The sequence below is a fragment of the Coregonus clupeaformis genome, chromosome 26 (assembly GCF_020615455.1).
Source record: "Coregonus clupeaformis isolate EN_2021a chromosome 26, ASM2061545v1, whole genome shotgun sequence".
NCBI classification, from domain to species: Eukaryota; Metazoa; Chordata; class Actinopteri; order Salmoniformes; family Salmonidae; genus Coregonus; species Coregonus clupeaformis.
The window spans coordinates 12,891,378-12,918,322 of record NC_059217.1 but is presented as its reverse complement, the minus strand read 5'-3'; the positions used below and the strand labels follow the sequence as shown (position 1 = coordinate 12,918,322).

Here is a 26,945-nt window from a genome sequence, read left to right as displayed (position 1 = left end):
GAAGTTACCAAACCACAGAATAAGATGAAACTCTGTGGTTTTCGGCTTTATGGGATAGCTAGCAACTTCAAATCCAATCAAATCAAATTGTATTTGTCACATACACGTGTTTAGCAGATGTTATTGTCACGTCCTGACTCAGGGGACGGTAATTTGTTGAGTCAGGGTGTGTATATTTCGTGTGGTGTTTATTTCTATGTTTTGTTTCTAGATCGTTTAGATCTATGTTGGCCAGGGTGGTTCCCAATCAGAGGCAGCTGTAGCTCATTGTCTCTGATTGGGGTCCATACTTAGGCAGCCTTTTGGCACCAGTCAGTTGTGGGATCTTGTTCCGTGTGAGGTATGTTATTAGTCTACCTTGGACGTCACGTTTCGTTTGTTGTTTTGTCGTGTTTTCAGTACGTGTAATAAAGATGAATGCATATCTCGCTGCGCCTTGGTCCTTCTCGTTCATGAGCGATCGTGACAGTTATAGCGGGTGTAGCAAAATGCTTGCGCTTCTAGCTCCGACAGTGCAGTAAAATCTAACAATTTCACAACATATACCTAATACACACAAAACTAGTAAGGAATGGAATTTAAGAAAATATACATACACAGTGAGGGAAAAAAGTATTTGATCCCCTGCTGATTTTGTATGTTTGCCCACTGACAAAGAAATGATCAGTCTATAATTTTAATGGTAGGTTTATTTGAACAGTGAGAGACAGAATAACAACAAAAAAATCCAGAAAAACGCATGTCAAAAATGTTATAAATTGATTTGCATCTTAATGAGGGAAATAAGTATTTGACCCCCTCTCAATCAGAAACATTTCTGGCTCCCAGGTGTCTTTTATACAGGTAACGAGCTGAGATTAGGAGCACACTCTTAAAGAGAGTGCTCCTAATCTCAGCTTGTTACCTGTATAAAATACACCTGTCCACAGAAGCAATCAATCAATCAGATTCCAAACTCTCCACCATGGCCAAGACCAAAGAGCTCTCCAAGAATGTCAGAGACAGGATTGTAGACCTACACAAGGCTGGAATGGGCCACAAGACCATCGCCAAGCAGCTTGGTGAGAAGGTGACAACAGTTGGTGCGATTATTCGTAAATGGAAGAAACACAAAAGACCTGTCAATCTCACTCGGCCTGGGGCTCCATGCAAGATCTCACCTCGTGGAGTTGCAATGATCATGAGAACGGTGAGGAATCAACCCAGAACTACACGGGAGGATCTTGTCAATGATCTCAAGGCAGCTGGGACCATAGTCACCAAGAAAACAATTGGTAACACACTACGCAGTGAAGGACTGAAATCCTGCAGCGCCCGCAAGGTCCCCCTGCTCAAGAAAGCACATATACAGGGCCATCTGAAGTTTGCCAATGAACATCTGAATGGTTCAGAGGAGAACTGGGTGAAAGTGTTGTGGTCAGATGAGACCAAAATGGAACTCTTTGGCATCAACTCAACTCACCGTGTTTGGAGGAGGAGGAATGCTGCCTATGACCCCAAGAACACCATCCCCTGTTTTTCATTCTCTCGGTCCCAGCTTTGATGCACCTGTACTGACTTCGCCTTCTGGATGATAGTAGGGTGAACAGGCAGTGGCTCGGGTGGTTGATGTCCTTGATGATCTTTTTGGCCTTCCTGTGACATCGGGTGCTGTATGTGTCTTGGAGGCTGGGTAGTTTGCCCCCAATAATGCGTTCGGCAGACCGCACCACCCTCTGGAGAGCCCTGGGGTTGCGGGCGGTGCAGTTGCCGTACCAGGTGGTGATACAGCCCGACAGGATACTCTTAATTGTGCATCTGTAAATGTTTGTGAGGGTTCTAGGTGCCAAGCTGAATTTCTTCAGCCTCCTGAGGTTGAAGAGGCTCTGTTGCGCCTTCTTCACCACACTGTCTGCGTGGGTGGATCATTCCAGTTTGTCGGTGATGTGTACGCCAAGGAACTTGGAAGCTTTCCATCTTCTCCACTGCGGTCCCGTCGATGTGGATAGGGGGGTGCACCCTCTGCTGTTTCCTGAAGTCCACGATCATCTCCTTTGTTTTGTTGACGTTGAGTGAGAGGTTATTTTCCTGGCACCACACTCCCAGAGCCTTCATCTCCTCCCTGTAGGCGGTCTCGTCATTGTTGGTAATCAAGCCTACTACTGTTGTGTCGTCTGCAAACTTGATGATTGAGTTGGAGGCGTGCTTGGCCACGCAGTCATGGGTGAACAGGGAGTACAGGAGGGGGCTGAGCACGCACCCTTGTGGGGCCCCTGTGTTGAGGATCAGCGAAGTGGAGATGTTGTTTCCTACCTTCACCACCTGGGGGCGGCCCGTCAGGAAGGTCAGGACCCAGTTGCACATGGCGGGGTTCAGACCCAGGGCCTCGAGCTTGATGATGAGCTTGGAGGGTACTATGGTGTTGAATGCTGAGCTATAGTCTATGAACAGCATTCTTACATAGGTATTCCTCTTGTCCAGATGGGATAGGGTAGTGTGCAGTATAATGGCGATTGCATCGTCTGTGGATCTATTGGGGCGGTAAGCAAATTAAAGTTGGTCTAGGGTGACAGGTAAGGTAGAGGTGATATGATCCTTGACTAGTCTCTGAAAGCACTTCATGATGACAGAGGTGAGTGCTACAGGGCGATAGTCATTTAATTCAGTTACCTTTGCTTTCTTGGGTACAGGAACAATGGTGGCCATCTTGAAGCATGTGGGAACAGCAGACTGGGAAAGAGGGAGATTGAATATGTCCATAAACACACCAGCCAGCTGGTCTGCGAATGCTCTGAGGACGTGGCTAGGGATGCTGTCTGGGTCGGCAGCCTTGCGGGGGTTAACAGGCTTAAATGTCTTAATCACGTCGGCCACGGAGAAGGAGAGGCCACAGTCCTTGGTAGTGGGCCTCGTCAGTGGCACTGTGTTATCCTCAAAGCGGGCGAAGAAGGTGTTTAGCTTGTCAAGATTGTCTGTAGACCCTGCCACATACGTCTCGTGTCTGAGCCGTTGAATTGCGACTCCACTTTGTCTCTATACTGATGTTTTTCCAGTTTAATTGCCTTGCGGAGTGAGTAGCTACATTGTTTGTATTCTGCCATATTCCCAGTCACCTTGCCATGGTTGAATGCGGTGGTTTGCGCTTTCAGATTGGCGCGAATGCTGCCATCTATCCACGGTTTCTGGTTAGGGTAGGTTTTTAATAGTCACAGTGGGCACAACATCACCTATACACTTCCTGATAAACGTAGTCACCGTTTCAGTGTATTCGTCTAAATTATTTTCGGAAGCTACGCGGAACATATTCCAGTCCGTGTGATCAAAACAATCTTGAAGTGTGGATTCCGATTGGTCAGACCAGCGTTGAATAAACAATGACCCATTCCTAGTGAGTACTATTTTAATAGTAATGTTAAATAATAAATAAAGGCTGTTAAGACTATTATATTATATGACTTTTGACTTAGAGAAACAAGTTGAGGAAAAAGTAACTAAACAAAATACATTTTATTATCCCCTGAAAAAAAATACACTGCTCAAAAAAATAAAGGGAACACTAAAATAACACATCCTAGATCTGAATGAATGAAATAATCTTATTAAATACTTTTTTCTTTTCATAGTTGAATGTGCTGACAACAAAATCACACAAAAATGATCAATGGAAATCAAATGTATCAACCCATGGAGGTCTGGATTTGGAGTCACCCTCAAAATTAAAGTGGAAAGCCACACTACAGGCTGATCCAACTTTGATGTAATGTCCTTAAAACAAGTCAAAATGAGGCTCAGTAGTGTGTGTGGCCTCCACGTGCCTGTATGACCTCCCTACAACGCCTGGGCATGCTCCTGATGAGGTGGAGGATGGTCTCCTGAGGGATCTCCTCCCAGACCTGGACTAAAGCATCCGCCAACTCCTGGACAGTCTGTGTTGCAACGTGGCGTTGGTGGATGGAGTGAGACATGATGTCCCAGATGTGCTCAATTGGATTCAGGTCTGGGGAACGGGCGGTCCATAGCATCAATGCCTTCCTCTTGCAGGAACTGCTGACACACTCCAGCCACATGAGGTCTAGCATTGTCTTGCATTAGGAGGAACCCAGGGCCAACCGCACCAGCATATGGTCTCACAAGGGGTCTGAGGATCTCATTTCGGTACCTAATGGCAGTCAGGCTACCTCTGGCGAGCACATGGAGGGCTGTGTGGCCCCCCAATAAATGCCACCCCACACCATGACTGACCCACCGCCAAACCGGTCATGCTGGAGGATGTTGCAGGCAGCAGAACGTTCTCCACGGCATCTCCAGACTCTGTCACATGTGCTCAGTGTGAACCTGCTTTCATCTGTGAAGAACACAGGGCGCCAGTGGCGAATTTGCCAATCTTGGTGTTCTCTGGCAAATGCCAAACGTCCTGCACGGTGTTGGGCTGTAAGCAAAACCCCCAGCTGTGGACGTCAGGCCCTCATACCACCCTCATGGAGTCTGTTTCTGACCGTTTGAGCAGACACATGCACATTTGTGGCCTGCTGGAGGTCATTTTGCAGGGCTCTGGCAGTGCTCCTCCTGCTCCTCCTTGCACAAAGGCGGAGGTAGCAGTCCTGCTGCTGGGTTGTTGCCCTCCTACGGCCTCCTCCACGTCTCCTGATGTACTGGCCTGTCTCCTGGTAGCGCCTCCATGCTCTGGACACTACGCTGACAGACACAGCAAACCTTCTTGCCACAGCTCGCATTGATGTGCCATCCTGGATGAGCTGCACTACCTGAGCCACTTGTGTGGGTTGTAGACTCCGTCTCATGCTACCACTAGAGTAAAAGCACCGCCAGCATTCAAAAGTGACCAAAACATCAGCCAGGAAGCATAGGAACTGAGAAGTGGTCTGTGGTCACCACCTGCAAAACCAGCCCTTTATTGGGGGTGTCTTGCTAATTGCCTATAATTTCCACCTGTTGTCTATTCCATTTGCACAACAGCATGTGACATTTATTGTCAATCAGTGTTGCTTCCTAAGTGGACAGTTTGATTTCACAGAAGTGTGATTGACTTGGAGTTACATTGTGTTGTTTAAGTCTTCCCTTTATTTTTTTTAGCAGTGTATTCATTCTGTCTTGAATGAAAAGGTCATATTTTGCAACTACACTTGTCCGTTCAGTAACGGGCAAGACTCTGTGAAGATTTCGTACGGCGTAATGAAATGTACGATGTAAACGGTGCATGAGAGGCAGTCTTACCGCTGCTCCCTCCCTCCCCTCAGACTGACCATCAGATGCAGGCCATCAGTCCAGTAAAACAATTAAGTGGCAATATGTTGCTCAAAGTGGCTAGAGAGGATGCAGTAATGAGAGAGAAAATAATATACTATGGAGAAATAGTATGCTACTGAAAATATTAGGATAAGCTATTCATCTTATAGGATGAACCATGAAAGGATTTCGATCTTATCTCATCGCTGCAACTCCCCAACGGGCTCAGGAGGTGAAAGTCGAGTCATGCGTCCTCCGAAACATGACCCGCCAAAGCGCGCTTCTTAACACCCGCCCACTTAACCCGGAAGCCAGCTGCATCCAATGTCTCGGAAGAAACACCGTTCAACCGAGGTCAGCCTGCAGGTGCCCGGCCCGCCACAAGGAGTCGCTAGAGCGCGATGAGCCAAGTAAAGCCCCCCCGGCCAAACCCTCCCCTAACCCGGAAGACGCTGGGCCAATTGTCCGCCGCCCTATGGGACTCCCGATCATGGCCGGTTGTGACACAGCCTGGGATCGAACCTGGGTCTGTAGTGACGCCTCTAGCACTACGATGCAGTGCCTTAGACCGCTGCGCCACTCAGGAGGCCCTCAACCAATTTTTTTAAACTAATAGGCCTAGGCCTATTCGAGGAGAGAAGCATCGATCGATCCTCTTGCTTGCTGAATGGCTACAAAATTGTCTACAGCATTGGTAATGACCTGGCAGGGAAGTTTGAATGGTGAAAACGATGTGTAGCTCTGGTGTGATGTGATTACATTGGCAAAATTGATACATTGCTGCACTGATTAATTGCAAACGTACAATACAGGCAGAGAGAAATGCATTAATTCACACTGTCAGTGGCCATGTGCAATCTGTCAGTAGCTAGATTTGCATCAAATTTGCGACATATTTTCATACAAATATTCAACATTTTCCCTCCAGAGATGTGTTTCCATCAAATTGCCTTGTTGCAGATAAAAGGCTGTGAGTGATGATGTAGTGCACATATAAAAATACCTTTTGAGGTTAAATTCCCATGTAGGCCTACTGAATAAAAATGTAAAGTTAAAATGGGTTTCCATGGCATTTTCAACTCTACTGATGGTTTTCTCACAATTCTTTTTTGAATTATATAGCGAGTTTGCCCACTCTGGTATTGCTACATGCACAGCGCTATCTGCGTGCTGTTGGCTAGAGCGCACGTATAGCCTGCCCTACATGATGAGATTATTATTATGGACATAAAAGCAATATTATTTTTATTCGTCAAACGGCAGCCAAGCATCAATTATCATATCACCAGAATAAGACCCTCGATATTTATTGGAAAGAAGCATCAAGCTCATCACCTTGCACTTTCACTACCCTGTGAAGTTCATCATCATTTATTTAATCTGTAGCCTAATAAACTGCATGCTTTCCCGACAAGTCGTAGTGGGAGGACCACACAACCTGTCACCAAGTTTACTTCGATATGATGGTTATTATATCAATATTTGTGCATAAAAGCGTCTCCACCGACATTTCTTGCATAATTCATTTTACCGACACAAAAAGATCCCACCTTCTCTAGCGTATTGTGTTTTGTCGATATTTGAAAAGTTAAATGTTCTGTTTCCATCAGGTCTGCCATTACATATTGACGGATTGTGGCAGGACAATATTTAGCAATTGGTGTGAACGGCGTCATAAACAAGACGTGCTCGTATTAATTTTTTGCATACAAATTATTTGTGAGAAAGGGTCTTAAGAGAAGAATTCCTTCTGATGCTCAACAAGTATCAAACAAGACCTTGAAATTGAATGACAAATAATGAATGAGTGCAGATCTGGGGATTTGCATAATTCTGTACATTATTTTGATAATTCATTAAATGAAGCCATAGGCATTCGGGAGAATTTGATTGTGTAATTCCCCTCGTCTACAGTAGCTAGCTGGGTGGACCTGGGAGACTTCCTCATCCCTCTCTTCCCCTCCTCCCTCGTTATTTTAGAGTTCCGACACACAGACACCAGACAGCACAATAACATGTCCCACCGGCCCTCCAGCTCTCTCTTTCCCCCTCTCTTTGTGTTTTTCCTCTCTCTCTCGCTCTCTCTCTGGAATCCAGGATGAAAGACGACAACATTCGGCAATAAAAGATGGGAAGAGTGCCTAATTGAAATAAGTGAGAGCGAAGGAGAGAGAAAGACAGGAAGTCAGCTAGAAAGGGAGAGAGAGAGAGCATGAAAGGGAGTGTGCACGAAAGGAAGCGACTGAGTGACAAGAGAAACAAAAGGGAGTGGGAGAAAAGGGGGAGAGAGAGTGAGGAAGTGGTTGCATAGTGGAAGTGTTTATGCGGTGAGGCTCAGTGATTGCCTTTCTCTCTGACACACAGAGAGCAGAGCTGAGCTACAGAGCTCTGATAGCTTTGCCTTTCAGGAATTCATTCACAAAACAGCCGAGCAGCCAGGGACCTAGTGAAAAGGGACTCGCCAGTTCATTCACAAAACAAGCACTAGTTTTTCTATTCACTCAAAAAGAACATAATGCTGCTCTTTAATACCACTTTCAGTCTTTGCATCCCTGACCACACATATCTGTTTTAGACATAAGCTAAAAGGCAATCGTCCACCCTAGTGTTGGTGGGGGGGCAATGGCAATCTGGCTTCCAAAACTCAACGATGTCGATGGGGAAGACAATGGCATCAAACGCCCCCTTTATCAGCCACCTATTTAATGCAGTCCACCACGTTTGCTGGCTGTCTTAATTGCCTGTTTATGAGCGTGTTAATAATCCCAGCACAGCACATGAAACCTGTAGAGTATGTGTTAGCCAGCGTGTGCTGAACCTGGCAATCTGGCTTCCAAAACTCAACGATGTCGATGGGGAAGACAATGGCATCAAACGCCCCCTTTATCAGCCACCTATTTAATGCAGTCCACCACGTTTGCTGGCTGTCTTAATTGCCTGTTTATGAGCGTGTTAATAATCCCAGCACAGCACATGAAACCTGTAGAGTATGTGTTAGCCAGCGTGTGCTGAACCTACCGGACGCTTCCGTTCATATCGAACCAAATGCTGCCGTGGGATTAGAGGTTCCATTTTATCAAGCTTTGCTTTATATATATTTTTGCATTTTTGTCATTTTAGCAGACGCTCTTATCCAGAGCGACACAGTTAGAGAGTGCATACATTTTTCATACTGGCCCCCCGTGGGAATCGAACCCACAACCCTGGCGTTGCAAACGCCATGCAATCTGGCTTCCAAAACTCAACGATGTCGATGGGGAAGACAATGGCATCAAACGCCCCCTTTATCAGCCACCTATTTAATGCAGTCCACCACGTTTGCTGGCTGTCTTAATTGCCTGTTTATGAGCGTGTTAATAATCCCAGCACAGCACATGAAACCTGTAGAGTATGTGTTAGCCAGCGTGTGCTGAACCTACCGGACGCTTCCGTTCATATCGAACCAAATGCTGCCGTGGGATTAGAGGTTCCATTTTATCAAGCTTTGCTTTATATATATTTTTGCATTTTTGTCATTTTAGCAGACGCTCTTATCCAGAGCGACACAGTTAGAGAGTGCATACATTTTTCATACTGGCCCCCCGTGGGAATCGAACCCACAACCCTGGCGTTGCAAACGCCATGCTCTACCAACTGAGCTACACAGGACGAGACCCGTAAACAACAAGAGCACAATACACAGTACATCAATCAGCCAAATCTGTCACGGATCCCCCCGGTACTACTGCTCATTCCGTTCACCAGTTCCGGAGGTCTATGTCACCTGCTTTCTAGGCGTCACTGACATGGATCATTACCACCAACCCCGGACTGTCTTGGCTCTTTACACACACCTGGTTCCCATTCCCCCTGATTAGAATGTGTATATATGTGCCCTCTGTTCCCCATTGTCCTTGTCGATTATTGTCCCATGTCCGTTGGTCTCGTGAGTACCGTGTATTGTGCTCTTGTTGTTCACGGGTCTCGTCCCGTGTATTGTGTAGAGGTTACACCTCGCTCTTTGTTTGGGTTACATCCCTTTGGTATATATATATATATACGTGTTTGTCTTGGGTGGAGTAAATAAAACCCATAATACGTATTCCTGCCCATCTTCAAATCATTATACAACGTGACAAAATCTTCTTGTTTTTACACTGACATTAAAATGTGGCCGGGTGGATAAACTCCATAATGATCATGGAAAGAAAAAACGAAAAACTTTACAGTAATACCCATTGGTCAACAACTTAGATTTTGAATCCAAACAACTCAGATGTTATAAAAAGGTCTCAGATGCAAAACAAATTATATTTTGTTCCTAGCGAGATTCTCTCCCTCTCTCACACACACGCCATCCACACACATGCCATCCAGTATGATGGGAAGGAAGTTGCTAGATTATACTTTTCATTCTGCAGCCAATGCGACATCAGGGACTGTTGGGAGTCCTTCGCTACTGCCTACCAGTCACAGCCCTGTCTGTGTGTCCGTGAGGGTGATTTGTGAGTCTGGTTACGGATGCTCCCTCACTCGGCCCAGCAGCGAAGGATAGTCCCTGATGTCGCAACGGCTGCAGAATTAAAAGGATCATCTAGCAACTTCCTTCCTATCATACTGGATGGCATGTGTGTGAATCGCTTTAAGAACGTATCGTACTACGAGACTTTAAGAAATGGCCTTCGGAACACTGTGTGAATCTCTCTCTTCTTTAAGCAATGTTCCTCATAAGCCTTAAGGCATGGACAGACCAGTAGGATTGCTAAGTGTCTGCCGGTCCGAGAGTACTTAGCACCTCTGAACAGAGTGCCAGACGTAATTTGCAAACCGAGTGCAAACCAATTATACATGTAGAAACGGGCAAAAATGACATCTGTCAGTCCCACACCGGTGGGGTAGTCCCTATAACACACCGTGCCGTCAGCAAACAAACGGCCCCCTACTGTACAGACCGACAATCAGTCTAGTGAGTTTTCTCCTTTAAGCACCTGGTCATCTCTATTAGTTGGCTGGATGCTGAGGAAAAGCCTTCAGCAGTGTGTAAACAGTCAGGAGGGAATTTAAGTAGCCCTATATTGCTCCCTCAAGTGGTTAAGAGTACAATAAAGAGCAATGAACTAATGAGAGGAGAAACAGGGGAAAATAAAGGTAAACAAAATAAGAAAAAAAAGTGGAGGAATGCAGCAGGTGGGTATACAGTATGAGTGTGTGTACACTCCAGGACTTCCAGTAAGTGTGTGTGTTTGTGTGTGTGGTGTTTGCCTATGTTTGCCTCCTCAATACATCTATTTCTACCTCTCCATATTTGGATGATGGGTATTTCCCCAGACTAGCCCAACACTCAGACGCTGTCCTCTGGAAAAAGCAACATAGCGCAGCTCACACTAGAGACACTGCCTAATACATTCAGCAACACGTTCAGTCCACAGCGGCCTGTCGACCTGCCTGCTGCCTTCCCTACAGAACACACTAAGCTATATGATAAACACACAAACACCATCAATCATGAGCCAGCGTGTGGCTTTGGGAGGGGGTCATGTCTCCACGTCTCTGCTCAACCAGTCTCTTCCTGTGACTTAACTGTCTACACTGTCCAAATGAAGCCAAATATCCAAGACTGTAGGCCTGATCACCGACAACGATGAGAGAGCCTATAGGGAGGAGGTCAGAGACCTGGTAGTGTGGTGCCAGGACAACAACCTCTTCCTCAACGTGAGCAAGACAAAGGAGATGATCGTGGACTACAGGAAAAAGAGGGCCAAACACGCCCTCATTCACATCGAAGGGACTGTAGTGGAGCGGGTTGAGAGATTCAAGTTCCTTGGTGTCCACATCACACCAACAAAGTCATGAAGAGGGCACGACAACGCCTTTTCCCCCTCAGGAGAATAAAATGATTTGGCATGGGTCCCCAGATCCTCAAAAAGTTCTACAGCTGCACCATCGAGAGCATCCTGACCGGTTGCATCACCGCCTGGTATGGCAACTGCTCGGCATCCAACCATATAACCCAATACATCACTGGGGCCAAGCTTCCTGCATCCAGGACCTATATACTAGGTGGTGTCAGAGGAAAGCCCAAAAAATTGTCAAAGACTCCAGTCACCAAGTCATAGACTGTTCTCACTGCTACCGCACAACCCCCCTTCATGTACCTGGCGCCGACGAAGATGGCGGCCTTGCGACTAGCTCTTAGGAAACATTGCAGTATTTTGTTTTTTTATGTATTATTTTTTACATTATTAGCCCAGAAAGTGTTTTGTATCATTACATACAGCCGGGGAAAACTATTGGATATCAGAGCGGCGGTAACTCACCAGCATTACGACCAGGAATACGACTTTCCCGAAGCAGATCCTTTGTTTGCTCTCCCCAGGGCAACAAAACTGATCCCAGCGGCTGACCCAAAACATCGATGGCGGAGGAGAGGCACTCGGAGCGGCCTGCTGGTTCGACTTAGGAGGCGCGCACACCACCCACCGCTTCCAAGTATACTACTCACTAATGTTCAGTCTCTGGTTAACAAGGTCGACGAGCTCCGGGCAAGGATTCTTTCCAGAGACATCAAGCCCTGTAACATACTTTGTTTCACGGAAACATGGCTCTCTTGGGATATTCTGTCGAAATCGGTCCAGCCAAATGGGTTCTCAGTTCATCGCGCAGACAGGAATAAATATCTCTCTGGCAAGCAGAAGGGCGGAGGTGTGTGTTTCATGATTAACGACTCATGGTGTAATTGTAGTAACATACAGGAACTCGAGTCCTTTTGTTCACCCGACCTAGAATACCTCACAATCAAATGCAGACCGTATTATCTCCCAAGATAATTTTATTCGGTTATAGTCACGGCCGTGTATCTCCCCCCTCAAGCCGATACCACGACGGCCCTCAAAGAACTTCACTGGACTTTATGCAAACTAGAACCACATATCCTGAGGCTGCATTTATTGTAGCCGGGGATTTTAAAAAAGCAAATTTGAGGACTAGGCTGCCGAAGTTCTATCAACATATCGACTCTTGTACTCGCGCTGCTAAAATCCTTAACCATTGCTATTCGAACTTCCGGGATGGTTATAAGGCCCTCCCCCGCCCTCCTTTCGGCAAATCTGCCACGACTCCATTTTGCTCCTCCCTTCCTATAGGCAGAAACTCAAACAGGAAATACCCGTGCTAAGGACTATTCAACGCTGGTCTGACCAATCGGAATCCACGTTTCAAGATTGTTTTGATCACGAGAACTAGGATATGTTCCGGGTAGCTTGCGAAAATAATCTAGACGAATACACTGAAACGGTTACTGAGTTTATCAGGAAGTGTATAGGTGATGTTGTGCCCACTGTGACTATTAAAACCTACCCTAACCAGAAATCGTGGATAGATGGCAGCATTCGCGCAAAACTGAAAGTGCGAACCACAGCATTTAACCATGGCAAGGTGACTGGGAATATGTCAGAATACAAACAGTGTAGCTACTCACTCCACAAGGCAATTCAACTGGCAACACATCAGTATAGAGACAAAGTGGAGTCGCAATTCAACGGCTCAGACACAAGACGTATGTGGCAGGGTCTACAGACAATCACGGACTACAAAAGGAAAACCAGCCACGTCGCCAACACCGACGTCTCGCTTCCAGACAAGCTAAACACCTTCTTCGCCCGCTTTGAGGATAACACAGTGCCACCGACGAGGCCCACTACCAAGGACTGTGGCCTCTCCTTCTCCAAGGCCGACGTGATTAAGACATTTAAGCATGTTAATCCCCGCAAGGCTGCCGGCCCAGACGTCATCCCTAGCCGCGTCCTCAGAGCATGCGCAGACCAGCTGGCTGGTGTGTTTACAGACATATTCAATCTCTCCCTTTCCCAGTATGCTGTTCCCACATGCTTCAAGATGGCCACCATTGTTCCTGTACCCAAGAAAGCAAAGTGACTAAGCAACTAAGCAAAAACTAAATGACTATCGCCCCGTAGCACTAGTCAAGGATCATATCACCTCTACCTTACCTGTCACCCTAGACCCACTTCAATTTGCTTACCGCCCCAATAGATCCACAGACGATGCAATCGCCATTACACTGCACACTGCCCTATCCCATCTGGACAAGAGGAATACCTATGTAAGAATGCTGTTCATTGACTATAGCTCAGCATTCAACACCATAGTACCCTCCAAGCTCATCATTAAGCTCGAGGCCCTGGGTCTGAACCCCGCCCTGTGCAACTGGGTCCTGGACTTCCTGACGGGCTGCCCCCAGGTGGTGAACGTAGGAAACAACATCTCCACTTCGCTGATCCTCAACACTGAGGCCCCACAAGGGTGCGTAATCAGCCCCATCTTGTACTGCCTGTTCACCCATGACTGCGTGGCCAAGCACGCCTCCAACTCAATCATCAAGTTTGCAGACGACACAACAGTAGTAGGCTTGATTACCAACAATGACGAGACCGCCTACAGGGAGAAGGTGAGGCCTCTGGGAGTGTGGTGCCAGGAAAATAACCTCTCACTCAACATCAACAAAACAAAGGAGATGATCATGGACTTCAGGAAACAGCAGAGGGTGCACCCCCCTATCCACATCGACGGGACCGCAGTGGAGATGGTGGAAAGCTTCAAGTTCCTTGTCATACACATTACCGACAAACTGAAATGGTCCACCCACGCAGGCAATGTGGTGAAGAAGGCGCAACAGAGCCTCTTCAACCTCAGGAGGCTGAAGAAATTTGGCTTGGCACCTAAAACCCTCACAAACTTTTACAGATGCACAATTAAGAGCATCCTGTCGGGCTGTATCACCACCTGGTACGGCAACTGCAACGCCCGCAACCGCAGGGCTCTCCAGAGGGTGGTGCGGTCTGCCCTCCAAGACACATATAGCACCCGATGTCACAGGAAGGCGAAAAAGATCATCAAGGACATCAACTACCCGAGCCACTGCCTGTTCACCCCGCTATCATCCAGAAGGCGAGGTCAGTACAGGTGCATCAAAGCTGGGACCGAGAGAATGAACAGCTTCTATCTCAAGGCCATCAGACTGTTAAATAGCCATCACTAGCACATTAGAGTCTGCTGCTGCCTATTGAAATCACTGGCCACTTTAAGAAATGGAACACTAGTCACTTTAATAATGTTTACATATCTTGCACTACTCATCTCATGTATATACTGTATTCTATTCTATAATATTTTACTGTATCTTAGTCCATGCCGCTCTGTCATTGCTTGTCCATATATGTATATATTCTTAAATTCCATTCCTTACTAGTTTTGTGTGTATTGGGTATGTGTTGTGAAATTGTTTGATATTACTTGTTAGATATTATTGCACTGTCGGAGCTAGAAGCACAAGCATTTCGCTACACCCGCTATAACATCTGCTAAACACGTGTATGTGACAAATACAATTTGATTTGATTTGAGTGCCAAGTCTAGGTCCAAAAGGCTCCTTAACAGCCTCTACCCCCAAGCCATAAGACAAATGACCACCCAGACTATTTGCATTGACACTGCTGCTACTTGCTGTTTATTATCTATGCATAGTCACTTTATCCCTACCTACATATACAAATTACCTCGACTAACCTGTACCCCCGCACATTGACTCGGTACCTGTACCCCCTGTACATAGCCTCGTTATTGTTATTTTATTGTGTTAAATTTTTTTATTAACTCTATTTTCTTAAAACTGCATTGTTGGTTAAATGCTTATAAGTAAGGTAAGGTTAGGTTATATTTGGCGCATGTGACAAATACAATTTGATTTGATTTGTATCCCAAATGGCACCATATTCCCTATATAAACTAGTGCACTACCCTATGGGCCCTGGTCAAAAGAAGTGGACTACATAGGGAATAGGGTGGCTTTTGGCAAGCAGACTAATGAAACCCAACAGAGGCGCTGTGCACTTCCTGTTCCAGAGCCTGCTGTTTACTGTGAAAGCGTCAGGTGACACTCACTCAGAGCCAAACAGGGAAAAGTATTTGGGGACACAGAGGAGCACGGCACACGGTCGGTGTTGTCACTCTGAGTGGGCGTGTGTGTGTGTGAAAGGAGTGTGTGTGTGTGTGTGTGTGTGTGTGTGTGTGTGTGTGTGTGTGTGTGTGTGTGTGTGTGTGTGTAAGGAGTGTGTGTAGAGTAGAGACTGTTTACGTCCTAGCCAGGTCAGGGGACACATATGACAGTGAGACGTGTGATGTTTTACCCTCCTCCTCTATTGTCATACTAATCTCAACTCTGCTGTGAGGTCAGACTTTAAACGTTAACTATACATGCTGGAAAATGACAGTAGTGTCACCCAGTCGGTGTGACTAATGTGGCCAAAACAAGAGTTGCCCACAAAACACCCAAACAGATTTGACCCACATAAACAGACTATGTTAACCAAATGACTATGAGTCTAGCTGAAGCTGACTGCAAGCTGACTGTGTTCTGTGAGCCATGATACGTGTAGAGGTGTACAGTACACAGTATGGGTTCAGTGAGTGCTGTAGTGTCTGCTGACGTCGCTGGCTGCTGACGCAGGTGATGGAGCTGACACGTATGGAAGGGGTTGACAGTGGTACACTGACTTCAGATTGAAGTAGTTGAGTTGATGGTGGTGTATCTACATCGAAGACTATCAACGTAGAATCCTGATGACTCTACACACTTCAGAGTGCAGCTGTGATCCTGCCGTGTTTGTAATGGTGATTAGACTGTATGTCACTGCACGTTTGTGTCCACTATGGCACCTGGTGTGACATCACAGCAGACACGTACATGGTAGAGTTGATGGTGGTATTAGCCCTTGATTATGACTCTCAGTTCCATTCCATTACACATAAGAGTTATTGGAGTCATTGGACGAAGGCGTCTTCTGTACGGGGGAGTTTTGTTAAGAGCCCCGACACTCTGTCTCAACATTAACACACATCGCTTGCGGTACGGTTTTGGAAGCATAAGGACCTTATCTTTCATATCAACGAGAAGTAATAATAATAATAAAAAAAAAGGTTAAACTGATACACACCTTTATAGGGTTAGTGTTCCAACACGGTCATATATCCATGTTACAGTGCTTGTTTACGGAAAACAGACGGAAGACAGAGGCGACCACCTGTGCTAATTAGCTACAGTGGGGGAAAAAAGTATTTAGTCAGCCACCAATTGTGCAAGTTCTCCCACTTAAAAAGATGAGAGAGGCCTATAATTTTCATCATAGGTACACGTCAACTATGACAGACAAAATGAGAAAATGTTTTCCTGAAAATCACATTGTAGGATTTTTAATGAATTTATTTGCAAATTATGGTGGAAAATAAGTATTTGGTCAATAACAAAAGTTTCTCAATACTTTGTTATATACCCTTTGTTGGCAATGACACAGGTCAATCGTTTTCTGTAAGTCTTCACAAGGTTTTCACACACTGTTGCTGTTATTTTGGCCCATTCCTCCATGCAGATCTCCTCTAGAGCAGTGATGTTTTGGGGCTGTCGCTGGGCAACACAGACTTTCAACTCCCTCCAAAGATTTTCTATGGGGTTGAGATCTGGAGACTGGCTAGGCCACTCCAGGACCTTGAAATGCTTCTTACGAAGCCACTCCTTCGTTGCCCGGGCGGTGTGTTTGGGATCATTGTCATGCTGAAAGACCCAGCCACGTTTCATTTTCAATGCCCTTGCTAATGGAAGGAGGTTTTCACTCAAAATCTCACGATACATGGCCCCATTCATTCTTTCCTTTACACGGATCAGTCGTCCTGGTCCCTTTGCAGAAAAACAGCCCCAAAGCATGATGTTTCCACCCCCATACTTCACAGTAGGTATGGTATTCTTTGGATGCAACTCAGCATTCTTTGTCCTCCAAACACGACGAGTTGAGTTTTTACCAAAAAGTTATATTTTGGTTTCATCTGACCATATGACATTCTCCCAATCCTCTTCTGGATCATCCAAATGCACTCTAGCAAACTTCAGACGGGCCTGGACATGTACTGGCTTAAGCAGGGGGACACGTCTGGCACTGCAGGATTTGAGTCCCTGGCGGCGTAGTGTGTTACTGATGGTAGGCTTTGTTACTTTGGTCCCAGCTCTCTGCAGGTCATTCACTAGGTCCCCCTGTGTGGTTCTGGGATTTTTGCTCACCGTTCTTGTGATCATTTTGACCCCACGGGGTGAGATCTTGCGTGGAGCCCCAGATCGAGGGAGATTATCAGTGGTCTTGTATGTCTTCCATTTCCTAATAATTGCTCCCACAGTTGATTTCTTCAAACCAAGCTGCTTACCTATTGCAGATTCAGTCTTCCCAGCCTGGTGCAGGTCTACAATTTTGTTTCTGGTGTCCTTTGACAGCTCTTTGGTCTTGGCCATAGTGGAGTTTGGAGTGTGACTGTTTGAGGTTGTGGACAGGTGTCTTTTATACTGATAACAAGTTCAAACATGTGCCATTAATACAGGTAACGAGTGGAGGACAGAGGAGCCTCTTAAAGAAGAAGTTACAGGTCTGTGAGAGCCAGAAATCTTGCTTGTTTGTAGGTGACCAAATACTTATTTTCCACCATAATTTGCAAATAAATTCATAAAAAATCCTACAATGTGATTTTCTGGATTGTTTTTCCCTCAATTTGTCTGTCATAGGTGATGTGTACCTATGATGAAAATTACAGGCCTCTCTCATCTTTTTAAGTGGGAGAAGTTGCACAATTGGTGGCTGACTAAATACTTTTTTTCCCCACTGTATCTAGCGTGCTCCGAACACCTGTGTGTAAGGATAACTCTGGAAGAGTAGCGGAAGTGTAGTTTCATTGGATGGAGGCACCCATAGCTGTATAGATCTGTGCAAAAATACTACAGTAAGTGTATCTTTTTTATTTGAAGGATTCTTTCTCGCTGATGAAAGATAATGGCCATATGTTTCGAAAGCCGTATCGCAAGCGACAATTATTATTATTATTGACGTTTCTAAACGTTAAAACACAGCGTCGGGATTCTAGTTCACATGAGCCAGTCATGGGTGAAGCTAACAGCTGAAAACTGTAGGAAGAAGGCAGAATGCCGCCTAGAGTTTTCGAGAGCTAATGGTGGTATATGGCTGTCAAGTTATAGATCTAAGACTTACATGGTAGAGTTGATGGTGGTATATGGTGGGATGTGCATCTTTCCCTTTCAAGACGATTCGATATGTATCTAGATACAGTACATGGGCTCCGATACGATACAGGAACGATACATTTTACTTTGAAACGAATCGATGTGATTCGGTTCGATACGATGCACTAACATTTGTTGCATAAACACATTCATTTTCCATTCTAAATTAAAATCTGCTGCTGATGGAGTTCATGAGCTGGGCCTCTCTGAGCTGTATCTGTCTGAGCTGACTTCTGTTTGTGTGTGTGTGTGTAAATGATGTAGATGGTGTATGTAGGCACCTGAGCTGAGCCATAAGGGAAACGGGGCATCTACCAGCCCACTATCAGTTAGGGGGAAATGTTTGCTTTTTGTCCCACCCCACTTTTGATCTGAAATCATCATCACCCACTACATAATTTGTTAGTTTTGCAGCAATTTTTTTTTAGAGCTAGTAATTGTCACGCCTACTCCCGCTCCGGTGCTCAACGTCGCCGGTCTGCTAACCACCGGTCCTGGCAACCCTCATTACGCACACCTGACAACCATCATTGTGCACACCTGCTCCACATCGTTAAGCACACCTGGACTTCATCATCACCCTGATTACTCTCCCTTTATTTAGCCCTCAGTAGCCTCAGTCTTCAGGCAGTATTGGTTTTGTTTACGTTCAATACGCTATTCCTGTTTTGATTATCTTCATGTTTCTTATTATTAAACTCACCTTCTGCACCTGCTTCCTGACTCCCTGCGTATACGTTACAGAATAATGCCTCTCAAGATATGGAATCTGCAGAAGTTAAGGATATCTCCCAGATGGTCGACGAACAGGAACACCTACTCCGTCAACACCACGACCAGCTGGCTTAACTGGTTACGGTAATGGATACGGTCCTCCGCGTTCTCCACCATCTCGACAACACCTGAGAGGATTCATCTCCAACTAGCGGAGGATCCTCTACCACGAGTCGTCCCAGAGAGCCAGTCCCCCAGCCCATCCAGCAGTCCACCCAGGGTCAGCGATATCACATGACCGTGGCAACCTCCCGTACAAATATGACGGGACTCCATCGAAATGCCGTGGCTTCCTACTCCAGTGCTCTCTCTATTTCGCCCATCAGACAGGAGCCTCCACCACCGAGAGGTCCAAGGTTGCCACGGTCATTTCCCTGCTGACCGGAAAGGCTTTGGAGTGGGCTACGGCCGTCTGGGAGAGAGGAGAGGAGGAGCTGGGTTCCTATGAGAGGTTCATGGCTCTTGGTTTCATCCGCACCTCCTCCTCCACTGCTTTGGCAGGCTTGTTCTTCGTGGCCAAGAAGGACGGAGGTCTACGCCCGTGTATTGATTACAGAGGCCTCAATTCCATCACCACTAAGTACCGCTACCCTCTCCCGTTGGTGCCGGCTGCGATCGAACAGCTCCGCGGTGCCCGTTTTTTAAACCAAATTGGATTAATGGAAAACGGTGATGCCTTATGGATTAGCCAATGCTCCGTCGGTGTTCCAGGCATTCATTAATGAAGTGTTCCGCGACATGCTCGGGCGCCAGGTGGTCGTGTATATCAACAACATCCTGGTCTACTCGGCCACCTTGGAGGATCACATCGCCCATGTCAGAGTAGTCCTGGAACGCCCCCTGGAGGATCACCTGTATGTGAAAGCGGAGAAGTGCCAGTTCCATCAGGTTGCTGTCTACTTCTGAGGATACCAGATCAGTCCACGGGGAGTGATGATGGAGGAGAGGAAGGTCGATGCAGTCAGGTCATGGCCAGTCCCATAAAGGGGCTACGATGGTGTTTGGGGTTTGCCAACTTCTGCCGCTGCTTCATTAGGAACTTCAGCTCTATCGCCTCTCCTCTCACCTCAAGGGTGGTACCTGTAAGTTGGTGTGGAGTCTTACAGCCGATGACGCCTTCCGTATACTGAAGGGGTGTTTCACCTCCGCCCCGTTGCAGAAAACCCAGATCCTATGCTGCCCTTCGTGGTGGAGGTGGACGCTTCAGCAGTGGGCGTGGGGGCCATCCTGTCCCAACGTCAAGGTAACCCACAGAAATTGTATCCATGTGCATACTACAAAAAAAAAACTGTCTCCTGCTGAGAGGAACTATGACGTCGGCGACCAGGAGCTCTTGGCGGTGAATTTGGCATTAGAGGAGTGGAGACACTGGCTGGAGGGTGCCAAGGACTCATGTCTCATCCTCACTGACCATCGGAACCTGGAGTACATACGGACAGCGAGGCGGCTGAACCTTCTGCACCTGCTTCCTGACTCCCTGCGTATACGTTACAGTAATGTATCAATATTTATCTTTACAAATTTGCTATGACATAGCCAATGAATATACACTGCTCAAAAAAATAAAATGAACACTTAAATAACACAATGTAACTCCAAGTCAATCACACTTCTGTGAAATCAAACTGTCCACTTAGGAAGCAACACTGATTGACAATACATTTCACATGCTGTTGTGCAAATGGAATAGACAACAGGTGGAAATTATAGGCAATTATCAAGACACCCCCAATAAAGAAGTGGTTCTGCAGGTGGTGACCACAGACCACTTCTCAGTTCCTATGCTTCCTGGCTGATGTTTTGGTCACTTTTGAATGCTGGAGGTGCTTTCACACTAGTGGTAGCATGAGACGGAGTCTACAACCCACACAAATGGCTCAGGTAGTGCAGCTCATCCAGGATGGCACATCAATGCGAGCTGTGGCAAGAAGGTTTGCTGTGTCTGTCAGCGTAGTGTCCAGAGCATGGAGGCGCTACCAGGAGACAGGCCAGTACATCAGGAGACGTGGTGGAGGCCGTAGGAGGGCAACAACACAGCAGCAGGACCGCTACCTCCGCCTTTGTGCAAGGAGGAGCAGGAGGAGCACTGCCAGAGCCCTGCAAAATGACCTCCAGCAGGCCACAAATGTGCATGTGTCTGCTCAAACGGTCAGAAACAGACTCCATGAGGGTGGTATGAGGGCCCGACGTCCACAGGTGGGGGTTGTGCTTACAGCCCAACACCGTGCAGGGCGTTTGGCATTTGCCAGAGAACACCAAGATTGGCAAATTCGCCACTGGCGCCCTGTGCTCTTCATAGATGAAAGCAGGTTCACACTGAGCACATGTGACAGACGTGACAGAGTCTGGAGACGCCGTGGAGAACGTTCTGCTGACTGCAACATCCTCCAGCATGACCGGTTTGGCGGTGGGTCAGTCATGGTGTGGGGTGGCATTTCTTTGGGGGGCCGCACAGCCCTCCATGTGCTCGCCAGAGGTAGCCTGACTGCCATTAGGTACCGAGATGAGATCCTCAGACCCTGGGTTCCTCCTAATGCAAGACAATGCTAGACCTCAAGTGGCTGGAGTGTGTCAGCAGTTCCTGCAAGAGGAAGGCATTGATGCTATGGACTGGCCCGCCCGTTCCCCAGACCTGAATCCAATTGAGCACATCTGGGACATCATGTCTCGCTCCATCCACCAACGCCACGTTGCACCACAGACTGTCCAGGAGTTGGCGGATGCTTTAGTCCAGGTCTGGGAGGAGATTTCTCAGGAGACCATCCGCCACCTCATCAGGAGCATGCCCAGGCGTTGTAGGGAGATCATACAGGCACGTGGAGGCCACACACACTACTGAGCCTCATTTTGACTTGTTTTAAGGACATTACATCAAAGTTGGATCAGCCTGTAGTGTGGTTTTCCACTTTAATTTATAGGGTGACTCCAAATCCAGACCTCCATGGGTTGATACATTTGATATCCATTGATAATTTTTGTGTGATTTTGTTGTCAGCACATTCAACTATGTAAAGAAAAAAGTATTTAATAAGATTATTTCATTCATTCAGATCTAGGATGTGTTGTTTAAGTGTTGCCTTTATTTTTTTGAGCAGTGTATATAGGACAACTTTGGATTCCACCCCCGTCTCATAATCGAATGGTTTAGACCGTTTGGAAGTTTTGATTACTTGGAGTGAGCTTCTCTTCTTCAAAGTCTCCCGCTTCAACCATGCAGTGCAGGTAGCAAAAGTTATTGTTGTCCTCATTATGAAATGATCAACTTGACCCAGCATATAAAAAATAAAAAATAAAATGATTGTTTCAAGCAAAACTACCAAAACTATTGCTGATGATGAACCTGAACAATCGAAATGAAATCTAATGATCAGCCTGTATAGCCAGATGAGAGTTCTCTCCGGGGGTAGTTTAGGCATTTGATCAAAATAACCTAGCAAATTACATTGGTTGTCACTCAACTGTGGCGTACCGCGGACAAGCCACCAGGGGGAGACTCGTCAAGGCCTGGTGACAGACGGAGTCTATATCACGCGGCGGTGGCTCTCTCTGCTGGATGTGCCAGGTCTCGACGGGTCCTCTGGCCAGGATTAATTGGGGCTGATTGAGTCTGGTGAGTAAATCAACGGGCCGATTGCTCACCAGCCATACGGGGCCCATAAAGCTGCCAGGAGGGCAGCACACGGGAGGGTTGGAGGTAGTGAGAGGTTGCTACTGGATCGACGTCCTCACGGTCTGCTAGAACCGAGGGGCTCTGTGTTCTACCCCAGAGGAGACAGCATTCCCCGGAGCCCAGAAGACGGTAACCCGGAGGAGGTCTCCTGGAGGAGACCGGTTTCTTTTCTTTTTCTTCATTGTTTTAAATAAACACCCTTGAAACTGAGGTATCGCACTTGTGTCCATGTCGGATCTGTGTAAACGTCTTGATCGAACCCCCGGTCTGCCACACAACTAATAAAGCCAACCCATTTTACAAACATTTTGAATGCTGAAGGTGACCCGCAGATGTGCCAGATCAGAAATAGGCCTACCTCTCGTTGGTCAGCATGCGAAGCTGCACAGTTTGACTAGGCTAGGGTTGTTGTTCGGCATGCAATATGACTTGTCGATCAATGACTGTCAACACAATTACATGCTTAGTTCGACGCTGAAGGAGAGGACGCAGTATTTTTTCGGAAGGTATAGTAAATTATTCGTACAATTATTTTTTGGCCCTTTTTCATGATATCCAATTGGTAGTTACAGTCTTGTCCCATCGCTGCAACTCCACTACGGACTCGGGAGAGGCAAAGGTCGAGAGCCATGCGTCCTCCGAAACACGACCCTGCCAAGCCGCACTGCTTCTTGACACACTGCTCGCTTAACCCGTTAGCCAGCCGCACCAATGTGTTGGAGGAAACTCCGTCCAGCTGGCGGCCGGAGTCAGCTTGCAGGTGCCTGGCCCGCCACAAGGAGTCGCTAGAGCGCGATGGGACAAGGAAATCCCAGCAGGCCAAACCCTCCCCTGACCCGGACGACACTGGGTAAATTGTTCGTCGCCTCATGGGTCTCCCGGTCACGGTCGGCTGTGATACAGCCTGGGATCAAACCCGCGTCTGTAGTGATGCCTCAAGCACTGCGATGCAGTGCCTTAGACCGCTGCGCCACTCGGGAGGCCGGGAAGTTATAGTAAATTGAGCAAAAACACTTAGTGAACTGGCAATTCATAATGTTTGAATCAATTTCCTGACCAATGCATGCTACATTTGGATGGGTTTGGAGTCCCGCGGACCTACAGTGGGGAAAAAAAGTATTTAGTCAGCCACCAATTGTACAAGTTCTCCCACTTAAAAAGATGAGAGAGACCTGTAATTTTCATCATAGGTACACGTCAACTATGACAGACAAATTAAGATTTTTTTCTCTCCAGAAAATCACATTGTAGGATTTTTTATGAATTTATTTGCAAATTATGGTGGAAAATAAGTATTTGTTCGACCTACAAACAAGCAAGATTTCTGGCTCTCACAGACCTGTAACTTCTTCTTTAAGAGGCTCCTCTGTTCTCCACTCGTTACCTGTATTAATGGCACCTGTTTGAACTTGTTATCAGTATGAAAGACACCTGTCCACAACCTCAAACAGTCACACTCCAAACTCCACTATGGCCAAGCCCAAAGAGCTGTCAAAGGACACCAGAAACAAAATTGTAGACCTGCACCAGGCTGGGAAGACTGAATATGCAATAGGTAAGCAGCTTGGTTTGAAGAAATCAACTGTGGGAGCAATTATTAGGAAATGGAAGACATACAAGACCACTGATAATCTCCCTCGATCTGGGGCTCCACGCAAGATCTCACCCCGTGGGGTCAGAATGATCACAAGAATGGTGAGCAAAAATCCCAGAACCACACGGGGGGACCTAGTGGATGACCTGCAGAGAGCTGGGACCAAAGTAACAAAGCCTACCATTAGTAACACACAATGCCGCCAGGGACTCAAATCCTGCAGTGCCAGACGTGTCCCCCTGCTTAAGCCAGTACATGTCCAGGCCTGTCTGAAGTTTGCTAGAGTGCATTTGGATGATCCAGAAGAGGATTGGGAGAATGTCATATGGTCAGATGAAACCAAAATATAACTTTTTGGTAAAAACTCAACTCGTCGTGTTTGGAGGACAAAGAATGCTGAGTTGCATCCAAAGAACACCATACCTACTGTGAAGCATGGGGGTGGAAACATCATGCTTTGGGGCTGTTTTTCTGCAAAGGGACCAGGACGACTGATCCGTGTAAAGGAAAGAATGAATGGGGCCATGTATCGTGAGATTTTGAGTGAAAACCTCCTTCCATCAGCAAGGGCATTGAAGATGAAACATTGCTGGGTCTATCAGCATGACAATGATCCCAAACACACCGCCCGGGCAACGAAGGAGTGGCTTCGTAAGAAGCATTTCAAGGTCCTGGAGTGGCCTAGCCAGTCTCCAGATCTCAACCCCATAGAAAGTCTTTGGAGGGAGTTGAAAGTCCATGTTGCCCAGCGACAGCCCCAAAACATCACTGCTCTAGAGGAGATCTGCATGGAGGAATGGGCCAAAATACCAGCAACAGTGTGTGAAAACCTTGTGAAGACTTACAGAAAACGTTTGACCTGTGTCATTGCCAACAAAGGGTATATAACAAAGTATTGAGAAACTTTTGTTATTGACCAAATACTTATTTTCCACCATAATTTGCAAATAAATTCATTAAAAATCCTACAATGTGATTTTCTGGATTTTTTTCCCTCATTTTGTCTGTCATAGTTGACGTGTACCTATGATGAAAATAACAGGCCTCTCTCATCTTTTTAAGTGGGAGAACTTGCACATTTGGTGGCTGACTAAATACTTTTTTCCCCCACTGTATGTACTCATATCTTAAACATTTGAACAGGGGGCCGATGCGTATTGGTGAATTGTTACACCCCTAGTATACGGCTTGTCATGTCATAGATCTAAGACTTACATGGTAGAGTTGATGGTGGTAAATGGCTGTCAAGTTATAGATCTAAGACTTACGTGGTAGAGTTGATGGTGGTGTATCCTGAGGGGCACTCTGGGATGCAGGCTTTGTTGTGGATGACGTACTCGTGGCAGTCGCTGCTCTTTCCATTCTTGCACTGATTGTGGAGGTCCTGGCAGAAGGAGAGAGAGACACATCGCCAGCCCTTGAAGGTGTAGTATCCCTGGGGACAGCGGTCTACGCAGGTGTCCTGGTGCTGGAGGTTCTGGCAGGCCACACAGCTGCTGGCGTTGCCTGCCTCCAAGCAGCCCCCCAGACACTGGTCATGGCAGCAGTGGCCATGCTGGGTACAGGCCCGATGCTTACAGGTGGAGGGACACACTGTGGAGGGAGAGAGAGAGAACGAGAGAGAGGGATGATGGTTAGAGTTCAAACTCAATACAGGGGGCTGTCTGAATTCAGTCTTGTCTCGGCTCGGACTGTAGATATTACTAACATCTGGATCAAATATATTACCCGGTCTCCCTGAATAAAAAGCATCCCCCCCAAATGAGTTGACTCACACCCAAATGTTTGTAGAGGTGCTGACTAACGGAGAGTAAACTGTGTAAAAAGAAAGAGCGTCGCACACTATATATGGGCATTTCCACTGAAAAGGACCCATGAGCACCAACATTTGAAGTTCATAGGAGCATACCAAATTGGGTGTCATATGAAAGCTAAGAGTCTACATTTTTGGGAAATGAAGGCATAGATAACATTTTCAACCATTTTCCATCTTAGACATTTGGCATAAGTAAAGGCTTTGATTTCTGGATAAACAAATGTAAAAGGGGGCTTAGAAAACATCTATCCGAAAAAGTAAAGGTATTAGAAATACATCAAAACACAATAATGTTGACGTAAAGAACGCTGCCAACTAATATCAACACTTAGATTTCGTTTTTGAGAAATTGTTTGCCTTCTGTAAGTTTAAGAAATACTGCCTTGTGCCTTGTAATTCCGTTACCAAAAACACACATATCTTTAAGATATTTTCTATATTCTCTCGCTCATTAGGAGGGAGGATAATGAAAGTTCACAAAAGTAACAAGTAAAGGTAGAACTATTAATTAGTTATAGTGATTTTACTGATACCAAGTTTGTTTATGAATTATTTAGTGATTCAAACTCATAATTCCATTACCAAATTGTAATGGAACAATAACAAAAATATGTAACGGAATTACTGCATCTGAATTGGCTACAATGGGAAATCATAATAGCCAAAAACCACAGTTGGGTCACCTGCTACTGTCCTCCCTTCCACTGGCATACTGTTATGTTCAGCTCATAACTGTTTTCTTTGTCTTTCTGTTGTCTGG

General features: G+C 46.3%; 1 protein-coding gene across 1 annotated transcript in view; it reads right to left on the bottom strand.

The window, feature by feature from the left end:
• The window catches only part of LOC121540392 (insulin receptor-like), a 208,826-nt gene that overhangs the window by 27,370 nt on the left and 154,511 nt on the right, over positions 1–26,945 (bottom strand). The window contains exon 3 of the mRNA XM_041849235.2: positions 25,638–25,962. Within this exon, the coding sequence (XP_041705169.1) occupies positions 25,638–25,962 (325 nt within the window). The remainder of the gene's footprint in view (positions 1–25,637; positions 25,963–26,945) is intronic.